At 52.4% G+C, this 19,497-nt stretch overlaps 1 protein-coding gene across 1 annotated transcript in view; it reads right to left on the minus strand.

The window, feature by feature from the left end:
- The window catches only part of EPHA8 (EPH receptor A8), a 33,878-nt gene extending 15,949 nt beyond the window's left edge, over positions 1–17,929 (minus strand). The window contains exons 1-3 of the mRNA XM_063417424.1: positions 17,284–17,929; positions 4,521–4,676; positions 2,057–2,392 (exon numbers count right to left, since the gene is read on the minus strand). Coding sequence (XP_063273494.1) covers positions 2,057–2,392; positions 4,521–4,676; positions 17,284–17,929 — 1,138 coding nt within the window. The remainder of the gene's footprint in view (positions 1–2,056; positions 2,393–4,520; positions 4,677–17,283) is intronic.
- Between the last annotated feature and the right edge of the window lie 1,568 nt (positions 17,930–19,497).

Raw genomic sequence — 19,497 nt, forward strand, 5'->3', positions numbered from 1 at the left:
GCTTCAGCTGTGCTCAGCCAGTGGGGCTGGGGGGACAAGGGTGACAAGCACCCAGGGGTCCCCTCATGCAGGGTCACAGTCCCTCAGCCCCCTGGAGGGCAGGAGGCTCTGTCAAGTGCAGCAGCTGGGGCACAGTAACTGAACTACCAAAGTCCTAACCCCGCAGCTTTCACAGCATCTGCTCAGAAATCCATTTTGCAGCTGAGTGGTCAAAAAGGGAATATTCAGCACTTCCTGAGAGCATCTCCATCTGAGGCATCAGGCTGAGGAAGCTCATCAGCACTTGGAGGGATTGTGAGGGATCAAGCCAACAGGACTGAGCCATTTCCACGCGCTGCAGAAGTGCCACAGGCTGGCATTAGTGACAAAGGGACCTGTTCTCATGCCAGCCATGAGCTATCCAGCAATGCTTCTCAAGTTTCTCCCACTGGTACCCCTGCCACGAAAGCAGAAGAGGCTCAGCATCACGGGAAGCTCTTGTGGGCTCATTTCAAACTGGGAGGACTGACAAGGAGAGTCAGTCCCTGCCCTGATCTCTCTGCCCACAGCGTGCTCCATGGAAAAGTGCCATGGAGCAAAGTCCTACCTTGTCTTACCTGGGCCAGAGCACTGCTCAGAGGAATTTCCTGGGGAAAGATCATTTTGCAGTGAGGAATTTGCAAAGGTGAGAAACGCATGGGAGAGAGTTTTCCCAGCAAACATTGCTGTTGCTTGCCAGGGCAAGTGTGAGATAAGAGCAGAGTATGAACTGCTGCCTGGCCCTTTGGGAAGGGACAAAAGGCTGGAGGATCAGCCTGAAACATTCATGCTCCACTTAGTGTTGCTGTCAATAAACAAGTGTCCTCCGTGTCCCCTGTCTGCTACAGAAAAGGAGCCTCCAGCAGTGGCTGCAAGCTGAAGTGAAGGAACGGAGAAGGGAAAAGGACACCATGGAGCAGAAGCAGAGAAGGGTAAGAGTTACCTTGGACAGCAACTTGTCCGCAGCCCATCCCAGCTCCCTGAACCCATCTCCAGCAGCAGAGAGGACAGGGTCCCATTTCTTGGCTGTCCCAAGCCCATCCCCAAACCAGCCCTTCACTGCTAGAGCAGGTTCTGGCTCCTGCAGACACTGGCTGGAGCAACATCAGCATCAGCCCCACAGGCTGAGCCTGGAGGGTGGGTCTGCTCCTCCTGCCCGTGGGTTTCTTATCTTCTTTTCTTTGTGTTAGAGCCGGGATTAATGCACAGAAGTCGCAGTTTTGTGGTCGGACTCAGTGTTTATTAATTCTTATCTATAACACAGCCTCACGAGTGGTGAGCTCTAACTAGCAAGGTAGAAAACGGAGGTGCCTCTAACTCTTTCCAAGGTTATTTAAGTGCTAATCACCCAATAACGAGATGACACCTATATTATTTATACTTTTGACCCAATAATCGACCACCCAAGGCCCATACTGCAGATCTTTTTCACCCAATTAGAAAAAAACATCCGAAACTAAGAAGAAGAAGGTGAAGAAGGACTTAGACAACACCTTAAATCCTCCATATTACCCCATATACATTACTATATACTAAAACCTTAAATTTTGAGTTTCCAGGGTTTTGACAAGAAGGACTTGCACAACACCTTAAATCCTCCCTATTACCCCATACATATTACTATATACTAAACCCTCAAATTCCAAGTTTCCAAGGTTCTGACAGGGACTTAGACAACGCCTCAAATCCTCCATATTACCCCATACATATTACTATACACTAAAACATCAAATTCTAAGTTTCCAGAGTTTTGACAAGAAGGAATTAGTGCCTTAAATCCTCCCTATTACCCCATACATATTACTATATACTAAAACCTCAAATTCTAAGTTTCCAGGGTTCCAACAAGAAGGACTTAGTGCCTTAAATCCTCCCTACTACCCCACACATATTGCTATACACTAAAACCTCAAATTCTGAGTTTCCAAGGTTCCAACAAGAAGGACTTGGACAACACCTTAAATCCTCCATCTTGCCCCACATACACCACTACATACTCAAACCTCAAATTCCAAGTTCCCACGGTTCCCACACCTACCTGCCTGGTTTGTTGTGATGTTGGCCACCGCGGCTCTCCTGGACTCCAGGCTGAGGTCGGAGACGCCGTTGACAGCCTCCACCCAGAAGGAGTAGTTGGTGTGTGCCAGCAGGTTGGTGACGGTCAGGGCGCCCCGCACCAGGCTCATCTGCTGGGGCACGAAGCGGATGCCGCTGCCGCAGGCCTCGCAGGGCCCCGCGGCGCCGGCGCAGCGCCGGCACAGCACGTTGTACACCACGTCCGCCCGCCCGCCCTTGTCCAGGGGAGGGCCCCACTCCAGGGTCACCGAGGTGCCGTTCACGCTGGAGATCAGGTTCACGGGAGCTGAGGGGGGTCCTGGAAGGGAAGCAGGGGTTTGTCGCTGTTAGCCACGCTCAAACAACACACGGAGTCGGAATTTGTGAGAGCAGCAGCAGCAGAGAAAATCCTCTGCCATGCCACCCTGGTTTTGAAGACCTTTCTAAGCCTTCTGTAATGTTCTTCAAATTGGAGTCAGAAATTTTACCTTATCACACTTTACTATAAACATAGGCCATGTTTTGCTAACTCTTTCATTGTTTACATATTTCTAGGTGGGAGGAGAAAGGTGATTGACAGTTGGCTTGACCAATGTTTATTGAGAGGTGGAATTCCATCCTCCAATCCACAGGCCCCATAGGAAATGTATAAAACTGAGTTTTGTAAATAAACTCGCCCCTTTTCCTGCTCACCAGCGTGTCCTCGTGTGGTTCTTTTTGTGTCCACTGTGACACTGCCCTTTGTTTATTACTTCCTATTATATTCTTTTTGAAAGGTGACCATGGATTGGAGGGTGGTATTCCCACCTCTCAACCACATTGGTCAAAGGGAATGACAGACAACCCTGTCTGTCTCAGAAAGGAATGTGCAAACAATATCAATGTTTATAAAACATAATCTGCTGTTTACATGAAAAGATCGTGAGAAGGTGCACACTTCTACTTTAATATGAATGCTCAGAAAACTAGGAGAATCTCATGGTGACAGGGGTTCAGGGAGTTGTCGTGGTCCCTGGGTCTTGTGGGTGCTGCGACTGTCCCTGGCAGGAGCGCCTTTGGAAAGGCACCCTGTGCCCTACCAGGCACTCCCGGGTAGGGGTGAGTGATCTCAGCTCTCTGTGAGAGCTGCCCAGGCAGCTTCGCTCCCAGGAGTTCAGACGATGCTGAGAAGGGAAGATGCGAGGCGGGTTTCTTCTTTTCCTGGATCTTCTTTATTCGACGGCTCCAGGGTCCAAAGGAGCCCAGAGGAGCTCAGACAGCTCAGTTTTATACAGAAATCCGAGGGCGGGTGTATAAACTTGGACCAATGGGAACAGGAATGATGTAACAGACAAGGGTAGCAACAAATGGGGAAGTAACAATTTGCATTGGTAGGGCAAAGGATCTTGGGAGGCTCTACCTGTCTCACCCTAACTACAGGTAGTCTGTTAAGGAGATTACTCAGGGGTGAGGGTTGCTACATTGAACCTGTAGGTTGCAGGGCTCTCCGTGGTTGAGAGGTTTTATACTTCACTTCCTCTCCACGGCAGAGCCCTGACATTCGGAGCAGCCTCAGGGGCTACCACAGCGACTGTCGCGATTGGACAGGAAATAAAGACGCTTGACTCCAGTTCAGCATGCAGAACAAAATAAAGATGCTTGACTCCAGTTCAGCATGCAGAGCAACAACAACAACAGAGGGCTTTATTACAACTCCTTTCCGCCTTTTTATATCCCACTGCACTAAAAAGGCATGCCATTGGTCCACAGGTTGGACACCCAATGAGAGCTCCCAGTGCTCTTTTTAGGTTTTTTAGTCTAAGGCAGGTTTAAACAGTCTCAAAAAAAAAAAAGGTCCAAAAAACTTTTCTACCTCAGCTAGCTAAAACTAACTAGAAGCACAAAAGATCTGTATCCTGCTAACTATCTGTGCTACAAGCAAGGCAGTCCGGAAGCTACAACGTATGAAAATCAAAGCAGTTTCTCAAAAGGAACTCTGCGCTTCTCCTTCTCCCTGCTTCACTCCCAAAACCAGCCTCAAAGCTACAGAACACAATACCTAACATAAAAACCCCGAACTATTAAAAATACAAGCATCATAAAGTCACCCTAAAACAACAGGGCAGCCAGGAGGTACTCAGGTGGTACCCAAGGGGTACTCAGGGGGTACTCAGGAGGTACTCAGGAGGAACTCAAGGGATACTCAGGAGATACTCAGGAGGTACTCAAGGGATACTCGGGAGGTACTCAGGAGGTACTCAAAGGATGCTCAGGGAATATTCAGGGGATACTCAGGAGATACCCAGGGGGTACTCAGGGGGTACTCAGAGGGTGCTCAGAGGGTACTCAGGGGGCACACAGGGGATACTCAGAGGATACTCAGAGGGTATTCAGGGGGCACTCAGGGGTTACTCAGGAGGAACTCGGGATACTCAGGGGATGCTCAAGGGGTAGTCAGGGGTACTCACGTGTGCAGGCAGCCGAGGGCGGGTCCTGCAGGGCGCGGTAGAAGCTGCTGTCACAGTGGCACACCCGGGCTGCCCGGCTCTCCGAGTGGCTGTGCAGGGGACACTTGGCACACAGCTGGTCCCCGGGCGCGGATTTGTAAAAGCCCAGCTGGCAGGCTGCAGAGAGAAAGGCAGGGTTCAGAGGGAAGTGCCTGGCTGGGGATGGTCCCACAGCTCGTGGGATCCCACCAGCACAAAGCTCAGCTCTGTTCTCGTGTGGTGCACAGGAAAGCAGCCTTCCTCCCCTGCTCATGGGTGAGTCCCCTCCAGTTGCTCATCTGGGCTCTGTGGGGAGTTCTCTTCCCCCAGCAGCACTTACTGCCATCCTGACACACATTCCCAAGCAAACTGGGGTGCCTCTGCTGTTCAGGAGCTCTCTGCAGAGCTCCAGGTGTTCCTGCACCTGTGCCTGCTGTCCAGCCACTGTCTGCCCTCAGACAGAGAGCACTGCAGGGATCAAACCGTGCAGCACTGGAAATGTATTGGCAACTGCTCCAAAATACCATTTATGGGGCAAATTCACAACACAGTCCTCGCTTTGTGGTGGTTGCCACAAACATTGGCTGTGCCCAGGTTCCCAAAAACATCTCTGTGGGAGGTTTCAGAATCAAACCTCCACATCTGGGACATGGTATGTGTCCCTCTGCAAGACCCTGGGATGCTGCCACACAGAGCAACAAGTTCCCTTGCACCAAACAATAGGGAAAGAGCCTCTCTTGTTGCACAGCACAGCAAAAAGGCACTGCAGGCCCCCTGCCCTCGCTCCAGGGGCAGAGGGACACTCAGCCCAAAGGAGACAGCCTTGGAAAAAAGGTTTTTTTCTGACAATACAACCTGCCTGCAGTTCCTCTGCCTCCTCCTGATGCAGGAGCTCATCCCACGCCAGGTCTGGCATCACTCTGCTCCATCCCAGCACCTTCTCCCAGCAGCCCCTCGAGCAGATCGTTTGTCACACAAACAAACAGCTCGTCTCTCTCGTTAAAAAAAAATCAATTTGTTCAAGAGTGACATGTGGCATGTCAGGTATCTGTCTGGGGGTGGCAGGATCTGCCCTCTCCTGCAGACTTGGATTCCAAATAAGGGAAAGCAGGCTCTCTCTGGGTCCCTGTACTCAGGAGGTACTTTTAGGACCAGTTCCAGTGATTCAAGGCTTATTCCTGGCTCTGACTCACGTCTGTTTTTTCCCCACTGAGGTAGTAATACCTTCATTTTCTCATCTTTACCTCCAGTGGCCAGATCTGCATACAGCCTCAATCTTTGCTTTCAGGCATGTAAAAGGGGTTTATTTGTGATCCAGCATCCTCAGTGGGCTGGGTCCCTCCATGCTGTTTGTTCTGTTTCAAGGTGCTGATTTGTTTTCTTATTAATAACACTCCTTTCCTTGCCACAGATCTCCCTGGACTGATGGCACGAGAGTATTCCACCTATCACACACTGCACAGTGACACAGGGGCCTTTTTATACCTGAGCTACTCTAGCAGTGACAGCTGAAAGCAGTGCTCCAGTCACACATCCCTCGTGTGGGGAGCATTCGCTGGTCCCTCTCCAGGCTCTGTCACCAGTTTCTGTGGCACTTTTGCACCAAAATGCTCTGTTAACAGCAGGGGAGTGATTCCACTGGCAGGATGGACACGTGCTGCATGTGCCAGAGGTGGCACCACAGGCTGGAGTCACAGGCTGGTGTCACAGGCTGGTGTCACCTCTTGGTACAGCAAAGGGCAGCGGTTCCAGACTTTGTTCTTTCATTTCTACTTCTCCACCCCCCAAAGGGCATCAGGGCAAGGAGCAGAAATGCTCAGACTTGGGGATGCAAGGGAAGGCAGATGTGAAATTGCAGCAGTTTTGTTCCCCAGCTCTTCTGGCACCTTTCACCTCCTCAAGGGCATCAGGAGAGGAGAGAACACAGGGGATGCAGATTTCAGGGGGTGGTTGCTGTCCATTTCCAGCTGCACCAAGGACAGCCTGAGACATTTTTCAGGCTCTGGTCCTGACTGGTCCTGTTGATACCAAGAGATTCAGAGACTCTGCCCTTGCCAAGTGCCCCCTGATGCAGCACCCCCCAGTCTGCAGCCTTTGGGTTTGGGTGTAGGACTGAGGTGAGCACAGATACACCCTGTTTTCAGGTGGTGACAAATCTAGGAGGCAGCCAGCTGGTGGAAAAAAACCCCAACCAAACTCCAAAATAAATAAGAAATTAATTTTCCCAGTTTTTCTGTGTGGGAAAGGATGAAGACACTGCATGAGCAGGTCAGGAAGTGCTGCCTTTAACTTGTGTGGATGTCCCTTGTAGCAAACCCCCATCATCTCTACCCATGCAGCAACCAGAGATTTGTGATTCCAGAGGCACTGGAGTGGTCCCCTCCACCACTATTTAATTAAGGGCAGAGAAATCAGTGTATGGAGAGACAGGCAGCAGGAAGGATGGGAGCACGAAGCACGGCAGATTTGCACAGAGCAATTGTAATCACTTAGCATTTAATGCTGTAAAAAAACCATTAATTACCTGTAGCAATGAGTCACAATTATTTTAGATGCACTCAAGGGGAAAATTATACTAAATGACAAATTACAGGTGAATTTGTGCACCAGGGCAGAGCCATCAGGAGCCAGCTCCTGGCACGTGGGCAGCATGAGCAGGCAGGGAGGGCTGGGGAGCACCTGGGGCTGGGACAGGCACTGTTGGGGGGTCATGCACAACTGAGTGTCTTTAAAGGACACTTAGAGACCTCTGAGTGTCTCAGTGCCCGCTCTAGAGGGAGGCAGTGCTTTCCTGGGTGCAAAGCCTTTCACAGGCACAGGAGAGGGCACCAGCTCAAGCTGCATATGGCATGATACACCTTCAGGACAGGATGCCAGGCATGTCCTGCTCTGGATTGAGCTCTCTCATGCCATGCCAGGGACATGTGGAAGACCAGGACCTCCCAGGTTAGCTCTGGGAAGAGCAAACAGCAGGAAAAATTCAGTCAAATGCACCGAGTTGGCTCCACAGCCATGGCTGTGGCACACAGAGAAGCCTCCCAAATCTGCAGGAACCCAGCAGAGAGCTGCAGGGTGGTTGTCCTGCTGTCTACAGGGCAGTCAGCTAAAGCCACCTGCCAGAAGTGGCCACCTGGGGCCCTGGGGAAGGTGAGGCTTTCTTTTATTCCCATTGTTTTATGCAATTGATACCCTTGCTCTGAGCCTGAGGATCTCAGGTTGTGCCTCTTTGTGAGCCACCAGCGGTGCTGCCATGTCCCCAGTGCCACCCCCGGTAACAGCCAGCCCCAGCTGCCTGTCCCTGCAGTTTGATCTCACATGCACAGCGTGGGACAGGAGCAGCCCTTCCCCTGCCACTCAGCTCAACACTTGCACTGCTACGTTCTCCCTGCAGCCCAGACACCTGGGTGACCCTGGTGTCACCAGCAGAGCCCACCAAACCCAGCACTGAATCTGTGCTGAGCTTGGAAGAGTGTCACCATGGGATTCTCCTGGTTTTCTGAGGGTTCATATTAAAGTAGAAGGTTTTCACCTTCTCACACCCTCTCATATAAACAAGGAGATCACATTTATAAATATTACCATTGTTTTCACATTCTTCTCCAAGGAGAGGAGAGGTTGTGTGACAGTCCCTTAGACCAGTGTGGTTGAGAGGTGGGAATGCCACCCTCCAATCCATGGTCACCTTTCAGAAAGTATATAATAGGAAGTAATAAACAAAGGGCAGAGATTTTTCTCTGCGGCTGCTGCTCTCCCAAATTCCGACTCTGTGTGTTGTTTGAGTGTGGTAAACAGCGACAGCAGAGCACACCTCCAGCCCTGCATGGCACAGCTGAGCCCCCAGTGATCACCTCAGACCTGTCTGTGTCTGTCTTATGAGGTTTTCCCCTGATTCCCCCTCCCTGCAAGCCCTGCCTGCTCTCCCAGCCCTCCAGCCCCACTCTCGTGCACCGCTCACCCGAAGGACCCCGGAGCAGCAGGTTTGTCTCAGGAACAGTGGACCTGGAGGAATCTGCCAGGCATCTGGAGTTCAGTCCATTTGTTCCACTCCCTCTCCATCCTCTGGGGACAGGACAGCATCTGCTAATAAGCTGGCAGAGCTCAGGAGATGATGGATGGACCTGTCAAGGATACGCTGGCAGGGAACGAGCTGCTCCTCTGCCTCTCAAGCGGCTGCCTGGCAGCAGGGCTCTGCAGGTGGCCCTGCTGAGACCACCAAAGGCTGCTCCAGTGGGCCTGCAAATGCCAGCACTGCCCCCATGTCACTCTCTCTTGGCTCTGTCCTCAGCCCAGGAGGTCTGGGGCAGGGTGAGGGCATGGCTGAGGGTGCCATGGGGCAGCTCTGTGACACTGCTGCCACCAACTGTCCCCCCCTTCCTGACCCTTCAACAGATCTGGGATTCTGCAAGCAGCAGAAGAGCAGTCATGTGTCTCCCTTTGGCCATGCTGGGAAGAGATAGAGATGGAAATAAAGGTGTCACAGCCACTGTGACAACCAGAGACAGACACCAGTCCCAGAGCCCCTCGGGCTGCACAAGCCAGCACAGAAGATCTCAGCTTCCTTTCAATCCAATTTCAACATGATGCCTCAAATCTCAGCTCCCATATGACACAGACACTGAAACAGAAGCAGGTTATTCTCAGTCATGTCTTAAAATGAGGCATTTGCCTCATTGCCCAAAATCTTCTGTTTTGGCAGGGCTGTGCTCCCCTTTCCCTGCAATCCCAGGTCAGCCCAGGCTCTGGTGAAGAGCAGCCTGGAGGGATTTTGGGGGCCTGGCTGGGCTGGTGCTCTCAGTAACCTCCTGGTCCTGAGGTCATCACCCCACAGCCTCCCTGTGCTGCTTGTCCCCACTCTGCTTCAGCCCTGGCCACCTCTGGCCCCTGAGCACCACATCAGCCTGTGCACAGCCCCACTACCACCCTGCAGCCCCTCTGCACAGTCCACAGCCCTTCCCACCCCCAGCACAACCCATCACACCACCACACACCCTGAACTTGTCTCCTACCACCCCAGACTCCACCTCACATCACTTCCCCTCTTCTTGGCCCTCCTTCCCACAATTAATCCACTTCACACCCCATTGCACTCCTGAGTCTTTCAGAGGGGGAAACAGGGGGAGTTTTTTACCCGTGAAGGATTTGCAAAGCCAGCAGGACCCTGTGCTTGGGGCTCCCAGCAAATGGCACACACAGCAAAGGACACCCTGCACCCTTCTTGGCAACACCCAGATTTCACTGCCACCAGGACAAGTTTGAGGAGGGTCCTGCCCTTCCAAGTGAAGCAATTCCACTTGCAGTGCTGGGGAAACTGGAACCACGGTTGTACAGACTGGCTGCATCCCAAATCTGCATGATGCTGCCAGAGAAGAAAAACCAGCAGGTCTCAGAGTCACAGAATCACTTGGAATCACACCTCTAGCCTTAGAATTCCAGAATCCCAGAATGGTTTCATTTGGAAGGGACCTCAAAGATTATCCATGGGCAGGGACACCTTCCACTAGACCAGGCTGCTTGCATCCCCTTTCAGCCTGATTTCAGTACTGTTGGACACACACCCGACTCTCTTCTGCTCTTCCCCCCATCTTAAAAAAAGTAAAAATAAAAGCAGGAGACACCCAAATTCCCAGTTTGCTACGAGTGCTGCTCTGCTGCCTGGTGCAGACATCCTTCTGTGGGAGTGGAGGTGATGCTGTGCAGACTTGTGTAGGTGAGACAGCCTGGCACGCTCAGAGCAAAAGCTCTTTTTTTATAAAGCTTATCCAGGGAAACACTACAGCTTGCTGGAGTAGGATGGAAACAGGCAGCCTAGTGCCAAAATTAGAAAAAAAGCTGTTTCCTAAACTCAGTCGTGCCAAAGAGTTTTAGACAGAAGTATCCAAAGCTTCTGAACAAAAAAAAACCACCCACAGATTTCACTAAACTGAACCCAGACCCACAAGACAGAGTCTGGAGGAAGGGCTGGGGCTGAATGGGGCACCCCTGAGGGTGACAGTGCTGGAGGTAACTCTGTGTTACCTCCAGGGAGGACACACAGGACTCCAGGAGCTCCATCCCACCCCTGGCAGGAGCTGGAATGCAGCCTGGGGGGTGTGGGAGCCCTCTCAGCACACCCATATGGCTGTGGATGTGCAGTGGGGCTGAGCTGTAACATGAGGGTGCCCAGACATCCCAGGGCCAGCACAGCTGAGCCCCACCAGCCTTTGGATCCCTTTCTCCTTCCTGGAGAAGCAGCAGCAGCTTGTTTTCAGCAGGGCAAGAAGCCCTCACACAAACAGGGACATGAGTGGCACCTGCAGCTCCTGCCAAGGGCAGAACAAGTTTCTGGCAGGGCCCTGCTGCTGTGTGGGATGAGGAAAATCTTCTCCATGCAGGGCAAACTCATCAAGCTTCAGAGTGTGGTGGTGGGGAATTTGAGATCCCTGCTCCCCACTGTGTTACACTATCCCCAGTGTAAGGATTGGTGCAAAATTCCAGGTTTTCCTCGTGGTCTGTGTCTAAGCTCCCCCACAGCAGCTTCCCAAGCACCTGCACACTGGAAATCCAGAGCAGCAACCTGTGTTCACCACCCAAAGGAGGCCAAGTTTTGTTGGAAGAGTTCACAACAAAAATCCCCAAACAGAAAAAAAAACCCATTCCCAAACTGGTGAATGTCTTTATCCATCACAGCCCAGCTGCTCTTCACCACTTCTCAGAGGGCCACAGAGACCTGCTAAGCACAAATAAAACTTGATTAATCCCCATCACTACCCTGAACTCCAGCTTTTACTATCATTCTCACCCTTCATTTCTGTCAGCACCAAAACACAGAAAACTCGGAGGAAAAGTGGCACACAAAACATTCAGCCAAGGACAAACCCCATATTGTGTTGGTGAGACATGGTGGAGCTCTGCAGGCACCTCCATCCTTTTTGTTTGTTCCTTAGCAGAGAAATAAATAAATGGGTTCAGGTGCTGGGGTCCTGCTTTGTTTTGTTTTCCAAGCAAATGCAATTAGCCACTGGATTTGAGAGGTGGGAGTGATGCTGGAGACCCTGGGATCCCCCTGTCCTGCCTCGTGGCTTCTCCAGTGGTTGCACTGGGCTGAATTAGCCACACACACACAGAGCTCAGCACCCCTGAGGACCAAGCCCAGCAGCCAGGCCTGTGGCAGTGAGCTGAAGATCCTGGTATGAGACAAGTGTGAACCCAAGGATCCCACCCCAAGGCTGGATAAGCCTCCAGGGGAAGGAGTCTTTCCTAAGGAAAAAAGAAAGAGAGCAGGTGTAGATGGAATATTGGGAGAAATTCTTCCCTGTGAGGGTGGGCAGGCCCTGGTACAAGGTGCCCACAGAAGCTGTGGCTGCCCCTGGATCCCTGGAAGTGCCCAAGGCCAGGCTGGATGGGGCTTGGAGCAACCTGGGATAGTGGAAGTTGTCCCTGCCATGGCAGGGGGTGGAATGGGGTGGGCTTTAAGGTCCCTTCCAGCCCAAACCTTTCTATGATTCTGTGTTCCCAGACAGTTACAGCTTATGTGTCTTAGAAAACAAACTGGTTTTTCTTTCTTTTTTTGTGAGGATGCAGAACTTTGGGATAACCAGGAGGTGACATGATCTCACCAGCCAGTGTTTCCTGCATTTTACAGAGCAGCTGATGGCCCTTGCAAACCACACTGAAAACCTTGTGAGTCACCAGCTTTCTTTGGTTCCCTTGTCTGGCATCCCAGAAATGACTTTTGCACAGCTCCCACAGCACCACTTTGGAACTGTTTCTGCTCCTGCCCGTGGAAGCTTTGGCTCGGTGCCCTCAGGGCAGGACCCCTCTGTGGGGGACACCCCGGGCACTGGTGCCACCAGCTCTGAGTGGCACAGCCTGGAGGTGAGGCTGTGGCTTGGGCCTGCCGTGTGTGTGCTGGGACTTGCACAGAAATTCCTCTTGAAACCCACACCAAGAAAACTGAAACATCCTCCGAGATTTTTGCTTGGAGCTGCAGCAACAGGGCATCCTCATGGAATCATGGAATCACCAAATGGATTGGATTGGAAGGGATCTCGAAGCCTGCCTCATTCCACCCATGGCAAGGCCACCTTCCACTAGACCGGGCTGCTCCAAGCCCCATCCAGTGGCTTCACCTGGGATGTTTTTCCCCAGGTGTTTCCAGGGCTTTCCTGCCCCTGTGCCAGGCTTTGCCCCCAGCTCTGTACCTGGGGTGCAGCTGGAGGGGGGTTCCCCTCCTCTCACACAGCTCTGCTCCCCCCTGCCCCACCAGCTGTGGGACTTTCTTCATAGATGTCCATGGATACAAAACTGTATTCACAAGCACATAATTACCAAGCTGGGTGTTTTCTCCTCTTAATTAGCAATGCCGTGGTGCTCTAATTGCTCAATTAAAGTTGCCCACAAGGAAGGTTTAAGGTACATTAAATCTGCTGATTGGTTCATCAGCATGAATCCCACCAACTGGAAAAAATTAACTGGCTTCCAGATTGCTACCCAGACTCTCCAGATCCATTTCCACCAGCTGTGTCCCACAGGAGGCACGAGAGAGCTCAGCAGTCCTTCATCTATTCCCACCTCTCCCTCATCTTGGAGGCTGCAGGGGAAAGGGTCCTAGCAGTGGCAGTGTCCTGCTCATCTTGTCCAGAGGAAAAATGTCATTTTCTTGCTGAAGCAGGGCTGGGTAAAGCCTAGCCCAGGGTCAGACCTGTGTTTGGTGGCTGCCCTCACTCGGGCTGCAAACAGCCATCCTCGTGTGCAAATGGGCTGCTGGAGCAGGAATTAGGAATGGCTCAGCTCCTGCTCCTTCATCAGCCTTTTCCATCTAGAGGGAACAGCCAGACTGGAGGTCCCAAGGACAGCAGAGGGAAAGCAGCCAGAGCAACCAGAACACCCAGAGGATAAGATGCCTGTTCCCAAACTCCAGAAACGTCTGAATGGCTCCTGAAAGCCATGGATATTCAACAAAGAAGCTCTTTGGGAGAGGCATTTCTGCAAAAGGCTCATCCACCCTCTCTGACAACAGAGAAGAGGTCCTGCCCTCTTTTGCACTTGTTTATTAATGAAAACCCTTCCTGGGACATTCTGTACTCCTGGGGGTCCCCCATGGCTGGGTTTGTGCCAACTCACAGAGAGCAGCACCATGGCCCATAGCCATGGCACTGCTGCTCCAAACCAATGTACAACCTGTGAGCAGCTGAACAGATTTTAGCCCAACTTGAACTGAGGCTCCCTGACAGCTGGTGAGAGATGCAGCCCAAAAAATAATTCAGACTTGACTCAAAAGGGGGACCCTGATGAAAGGACCATGGATTTACATGGTCCAAGGACCAAGGTCTATCCACCAAGGACCAGCACCAAACCCCCAAGGTCTTGGTGGCTCAGGAGCCTGGCAGCCCTCCCCAAAGAGGGGCTGACTAGGGCTGGTAGGAGGGATATGGCTGAAGAGCCTGAGCCTCTGTGTCCACCTCTCCATCCACCCCCACACAGGACAGGTACTCATGTCCCAGCTCCCAGCCTTTGGGGAGGTGGATTTTGTGCCCTTCCCTGCCCACAGAAGCACACCCAGGCTCCCCTCTCCCATCCCTCTAATTGCACTGACCTTATTGAAATGGGTCTCTATTTGTCCTGCACAGCAGCTGCATATCAATGAGGTGAATTATGCTGATTGTCTCCTTATCTGATAAATCGCCGGGACAGATCCTTTTCCCTCCTGCTCTGGCTTATTCTGCTGTTTAGGCAGAGCAGTTGCTATTTGCTGTGTGTAAGAGATGTTAATGTGTGGTGTGTGGACTGTTGCATTTCAAGGAGGAAAGAGCAGTCCGAGGGGGTGAAGGAGGAAAAGTCCTTCAGAACCTTGAAAACAGAGGGAAAAACAGGTGGGCTGTGCTGTGCCAGGAGGGGGGGTATATCCTTGGGGTGGCTGTGGCACAGGATGCTGTGGGAATAAATGCTGGGGACGTTAGGAGCTGGCAGACCCCAGGAGGCCATCAACAGATGTAGGAATTGCGGCTCAAATCCCACTTCTGCCCAGCAAGGTACTGCAGCCCACGTGCCCAGTTCCAGCTAGAGAAAGGGGTTCTCTGCAGAGGAATCCAGCAGAGGGATTAGGCACAGATAGGGGACAAATGTCTGCAGTGTGGGGGCTGTGACACATTCCATGCCAAGCCAGCTGTCACCCTCTGGTGGTGCTGACCCCAGTGCCCCTGGGCTGAGACCTCAATCCCATGGGAACTGCCCCTCACTTAGAGCAAACAGCAGGACATCAAAGCAAGGTGAGACATGTGGATGCTGCTGGGAGGAGTGCAGGAGTCAGAGAGCCCAGCCACCACCCCCTGCCCCAAAAAAAGGGATGACAGCAAAGCCCCATCCCTGCAAGTGTCCAAGGACAGGGCTTGGAGCAACCTTGTCGAGTGGAAGATGTCCCTGCCCGTGGCAGAGGGTGGAACAGGATGAGTTTTAACATCCCTTTCAACACAAACCAGTCTGGGATTCTACAACTGTGTAATGGGGATAAGAAGCAAAGAAGTTCCTGATGTCCCTACATCTTTCACCACGTCCCACCTCACCCCTTCTTCCCCAGGTCTGTGGCACTGCCTCACTTCTTCTCTGAAGGGCTGGGAAGAGCTCTCACTATGGTCTGGTTTCCTGAGCTGTCTTCTGACACTCTGGCAGGCTCTTAGAAAAATGAATGTTGAAAAGGAGGGGGAGAAACCTCCACTGTTCAAATATCTTTAGCTTTGACAAATAAGGCGTCCGGCTGTGAAAGGCAGAAGGAAATTAATTTGGAATCATATTTTAAACACTGCCATAGAGGCAAAGTATCTTCTCTAATTTCTCCCCCTCCACACCCCCTCTCCCCAAGCAAAAAAATGAATTTCCCTGATATTTATAGAAAGATTATTAGGGCCACAAGGAGTGATTTATATCATCTCATCCCTGTGGCCGAGAATGAAAAATTGCCGGGGCAACAGCCACTGGAATCCTGCTTTTGTCTGCCTGACAATTAAAACGGCTAATTTCCAACTCCAACAGATCTGCTGGGCTTATAAATCATCCCCAAAAGGCACCTTTCAGCCTGAAAAATGAACTCTGCCCCAATCAAGCACAGGATTAGAGATTTGCATCTGTTTGCCTTCGTGTATAAACACATGTCCTGCTGCCCCACCAAAGGAGATGCAGGAAGGGTGGTGCTGCCCCTGTTCACTCGATGTCGGGTCACCAAACTGTGCTGGAGGCAGAAAAATGGAACAGGGAAGGCTGGAGGGTGAGATAACACAGCTCAGAGAAAGTCCAGTGACACTTCTGTCCTGTTTCTGAAGGCACAATGCTTGGAGAGTTTTACCAGAGGCTTTGCTGGGTCTGAGTCCATCTGTGGGGCCACACGTGCTGGACCACGCTTCCTCCTGTGCCATGCCTGTGGTAGGGGTGATCCCACCAGAAATGGGCAGGAGGGCAGAGAAGGGGCTCTGCCTCAGCTTTGCTGCCAGGAGAAAACAAACCCATCCAAGGAATCACACGAAAATGAGGCAGGCAGAGCCCAGCACCAGAGCCACAGCCTTGCTCAGCCTCCTGCCTTTGGGGTGGGGATGTCCTGGGGCAGAGTGGACAGTACAGGGCTGATGGAGGGGAATACAAGGAAGGGCTGTTTGGTCTGTCTGAGCCAACCTGCAGCTCCTTGCAGTGGTGGGGCTGGCACAACCAGCCAGGAGGCCCCTGTCAGTGCCCCCTCCTGCAGTAGCACATGCCTGGCTCCACATGTCATGCACCCACTCTTTAACATGAGGGAAGATCTTTTCTGAGTTATTAGATCTATCCCAGGAGAACTTTCAAATCCACTGTCACAAACAGGAGGAGTTTCAGATAAAAGCATTTATTCTGCCCACCCTGTAGCTGGAGACCTGAGGAGCCAGCGTGGGTCCCAGCAGCCCCTGGATCCATCCCAGTCTGGTGTTGGACGTCCTAACCTTGAGTCAAGTCTCCCTAAGACAAACGCTCCACTTGGCATCACCACGAAACTCAAACAAAGGCCCTGCACTCGTATTTGTGCTGCTCCCCCTCAACACATCCCATGAAGAAGCAGAGAGCAAACAAATCTGTGTGGAGAGCTCTCCTGGGGAGCCCGTGCTCTGTACACACACGTCCCTGTGCCTGCTGCTGGTCACCCCACTTCCTTATCACAGTTTGTTCAGCCGGCAGCTCGGAGCTGCCCAGTGGCACTGAGGGCCCCAGGGAAGGCTCCCCACACCCCCGGACAGGGGCTCTGCTGCAGCCCCGGGAGGTGAGGGATGGACACAATGACCTTGTTCCATGAAAGCTCAGTGTTTCTGCTTTCCTCCCTTTTAAACCCCTGCCAGCGGGTGGGTGTTTTGGAGAGGCCAAGTAATGCCTTGCTGGAGCACATCAGAGATCTCAGCACCAGTCAGAGCTGGGATCTCTGGGACAGTGACCCACGGCACAGACAGATGGAGACAGAGCAGCCCCAGCAGCCCTGATGCCAGCCAGCCCCCATCCCAAAGCCATGCCCTGGGCACCAGGACCTGTCAGAGCCAAAGGAGCTCCCAGGGAGTTTATCAGGGGTACCAGCCACACATTCTGGAAGCATGAATCCAGCCAGCAAAGGCATGGACAGCCCTGGGCCTCCACAGAGCCTGGCTGTCCCAGCTTCTGTGAGCACACTCCTGTCTCCAGCCCTTCCCCAAAAAGGCAAGAGCCCCTTGCAGCCACCCCTCCCCTTGCAGGCACTGCGGGCAGGAGGCAGGGACTCACTCACCCATGCAGGAATCACGCTGCTCCTCGTAGCCAGCGCTGCACACGCACTTCCCAATGGGCACCAACCACTCTCCCTCGGCACTGCAGTACATTTTGGGGGTGTCCCTCTCCTCCGAGTGCCCCACGCACTCTCCCCGCACTTCCACCAGGGAGGACGAGTCCGCCCCGGTGACAGCCTCGGAGAAGGACGCCAAGTTCCTCACTGTGGCCGGGCACTTCTTGTAGTACACCCTCACCGAGACGATGGCGATGCAGGCACCGATGTCCTGGAAGGCCAGGTAGAAGCCCCTCTTGCTCAGCGGCCCCACGCCGCGCACCTCCGTGTTCAGCTTCAGGCGCCGCACGCCCAGGTCCACGTTGGTGAAGCTCTCGTCCGCCGCGATGGTGTCAATCTTCAGGAACTGGCTCTCCCGCGTGCTGGTGCCCAGGTCACGGTCAGATTCCATGTAGTAGAGGTTGAAGGTCTCCTTGCAGGTGCCCAGCACGCCCGGCATGCTGTTGCAGTCCCTGAGGGTGAATTTGATCTCAGCGTAGACGCGCCGCGCCCCGTCCCGCCGCACCCAGTTGGTCCGGAGCCAGTTGTTCTGGTTGGGGGTCATGACGTTGCACACCTGGTAGGTGTGGATGGGGCTGAAGAACTCATCCATCTCGTTGATGGAATCCCACTGCAGGACAGAGAAAACGGGTCACTCCAGGTGCAGGAGGGTGTGCCATCTCCCACCCCTCTGCTCCTGGATGGGAGGTCACTGCTGCCACAGGGAGAAGGGGAATGAGGAGCACTCGTTAGCTGCACTAATTTGGGCAGTGTCCTAGGGGGTGGGCCTGACATTGGTCTGAATTTAGGCTTCAGGCTCTGCCAGTGTCGGTGTGAAAAGCAGACGAGCAACTTTTTCACGTTAACCTGAGAAATCTAAAGGAGGAATTCAAACAAACCTTGGGAAGTGAGAAACCATCTGCAGGTGGTGTTTTTCCAACATGTTTACTGGAAAGAAATGTTTACTAAAGGGTGTAGACGCTGAATAACCAATCATGTTCTTTGTACCAAACTACTCTATAAAAGTAGAATTTAGAAGAATAAAGTTTGCTCTCATGTTTACCATCATGGAGAGTCATGTTGTTATTCCTGTGCCATCCAAAAACTGTAACAACACTAGGGTGACTTTGTGATGCTTGTATCACCAATCATTTGTTCTGTTTGTGCTGGATATTGTGTTCTGTACCTTTCAGACTGGTTCTGAGAGCAAAGTGGGGAAAAAGAGGAGCACAGAGTTTGTTTTCAGACTTCACTCACTCCTCCACATTCCACATTCTGCTCCTGGACCGTGTTGTCTGCAGCACAGACAGGCAGCAGGACAGAGATCTCTTTGCTTCTAGTTAGTTTTAGCTAGCTGAGGCAGAGAAGCTCCCTGGACTGTTTTTTTTCTCTTTTTGTTTTGGGACTGTTTAAACCTGCTCTGGACTGAAAACCCAGAGCTCACACCTGCAGCCCACTGGGGCCTGGACCTTGGCATTTTCCAGTGCTGGAAGGACTGATCAGAGACTGGGAGAGCTGAGCTCCAACCATGGCAAGGACTTTCTCAATTTGCCATCTCTCTTCAGAGCAGCAAGAGGTTTTGCTGTTTCATATTAGTGATTCTTTATGCTTGTGGGCACTTTCTCAAATAAACAGTTTTTTCCACCTTTCTCTGAGGAGATTCTTTCCTAGACCAATTGGCAGAGGGGCCATTTGGGTTTGCTTCCCAAAGGGACCCCTTTTGAAGGTTTTCTCCTGAATTTGCCCTAAACCAGGACAGGCAGTGACACCCGGTTGCAGCACCGTGGGAGGTGCAGCCCTGCTTGCAGATGGGCTGAGGTCCTGGAAGAAGCTGAAGGCAGTGTGTGTTTGGGAGGTCCTGGAAGAAGCTGAAGGCAGTGTGAGCCCTCCAGGGCGTGTCTGTGAGTCCCTTTCCTCGGTGCTCAGCCTGTCATTTCCAGCAGCAGCAGGAACCACCTGCATTGTGCTCACCTGGATCCCCACTGGCTCTGCACTGCCCATGCACAAACCAAACTGGGCGCTTTCCATCTGGAGAAGGAGCTTCAGGGTGGGTACCAGAGGGTGAAGGGGAAGCTTGCACTGAGCACAGGACTGTGGGCATGATTCTCTGAAGCCTGAGAATTGCTGGCTTTCCCAAGAGTAACTTTTCAGCAGTTTCTCCTTTCTCAGGCAGCTTTGTGT

This window comes from Prinia subflava, chromosome 21 (assembly GCF_021018805.1).
Source record: "Prinia subflava isolate CZ2003 ecotype Zambia chromosome 21, Cam_Psub_1.2, whole genome shotgun sequence".
In the NCBI taxonomy this organism is placed as follows: domain Eukaryota; kingdom Metazoa; phylum Chordata; class Aves; order Passeriformes; family Cisticolidae; genus Prinia; species Prinia subflava.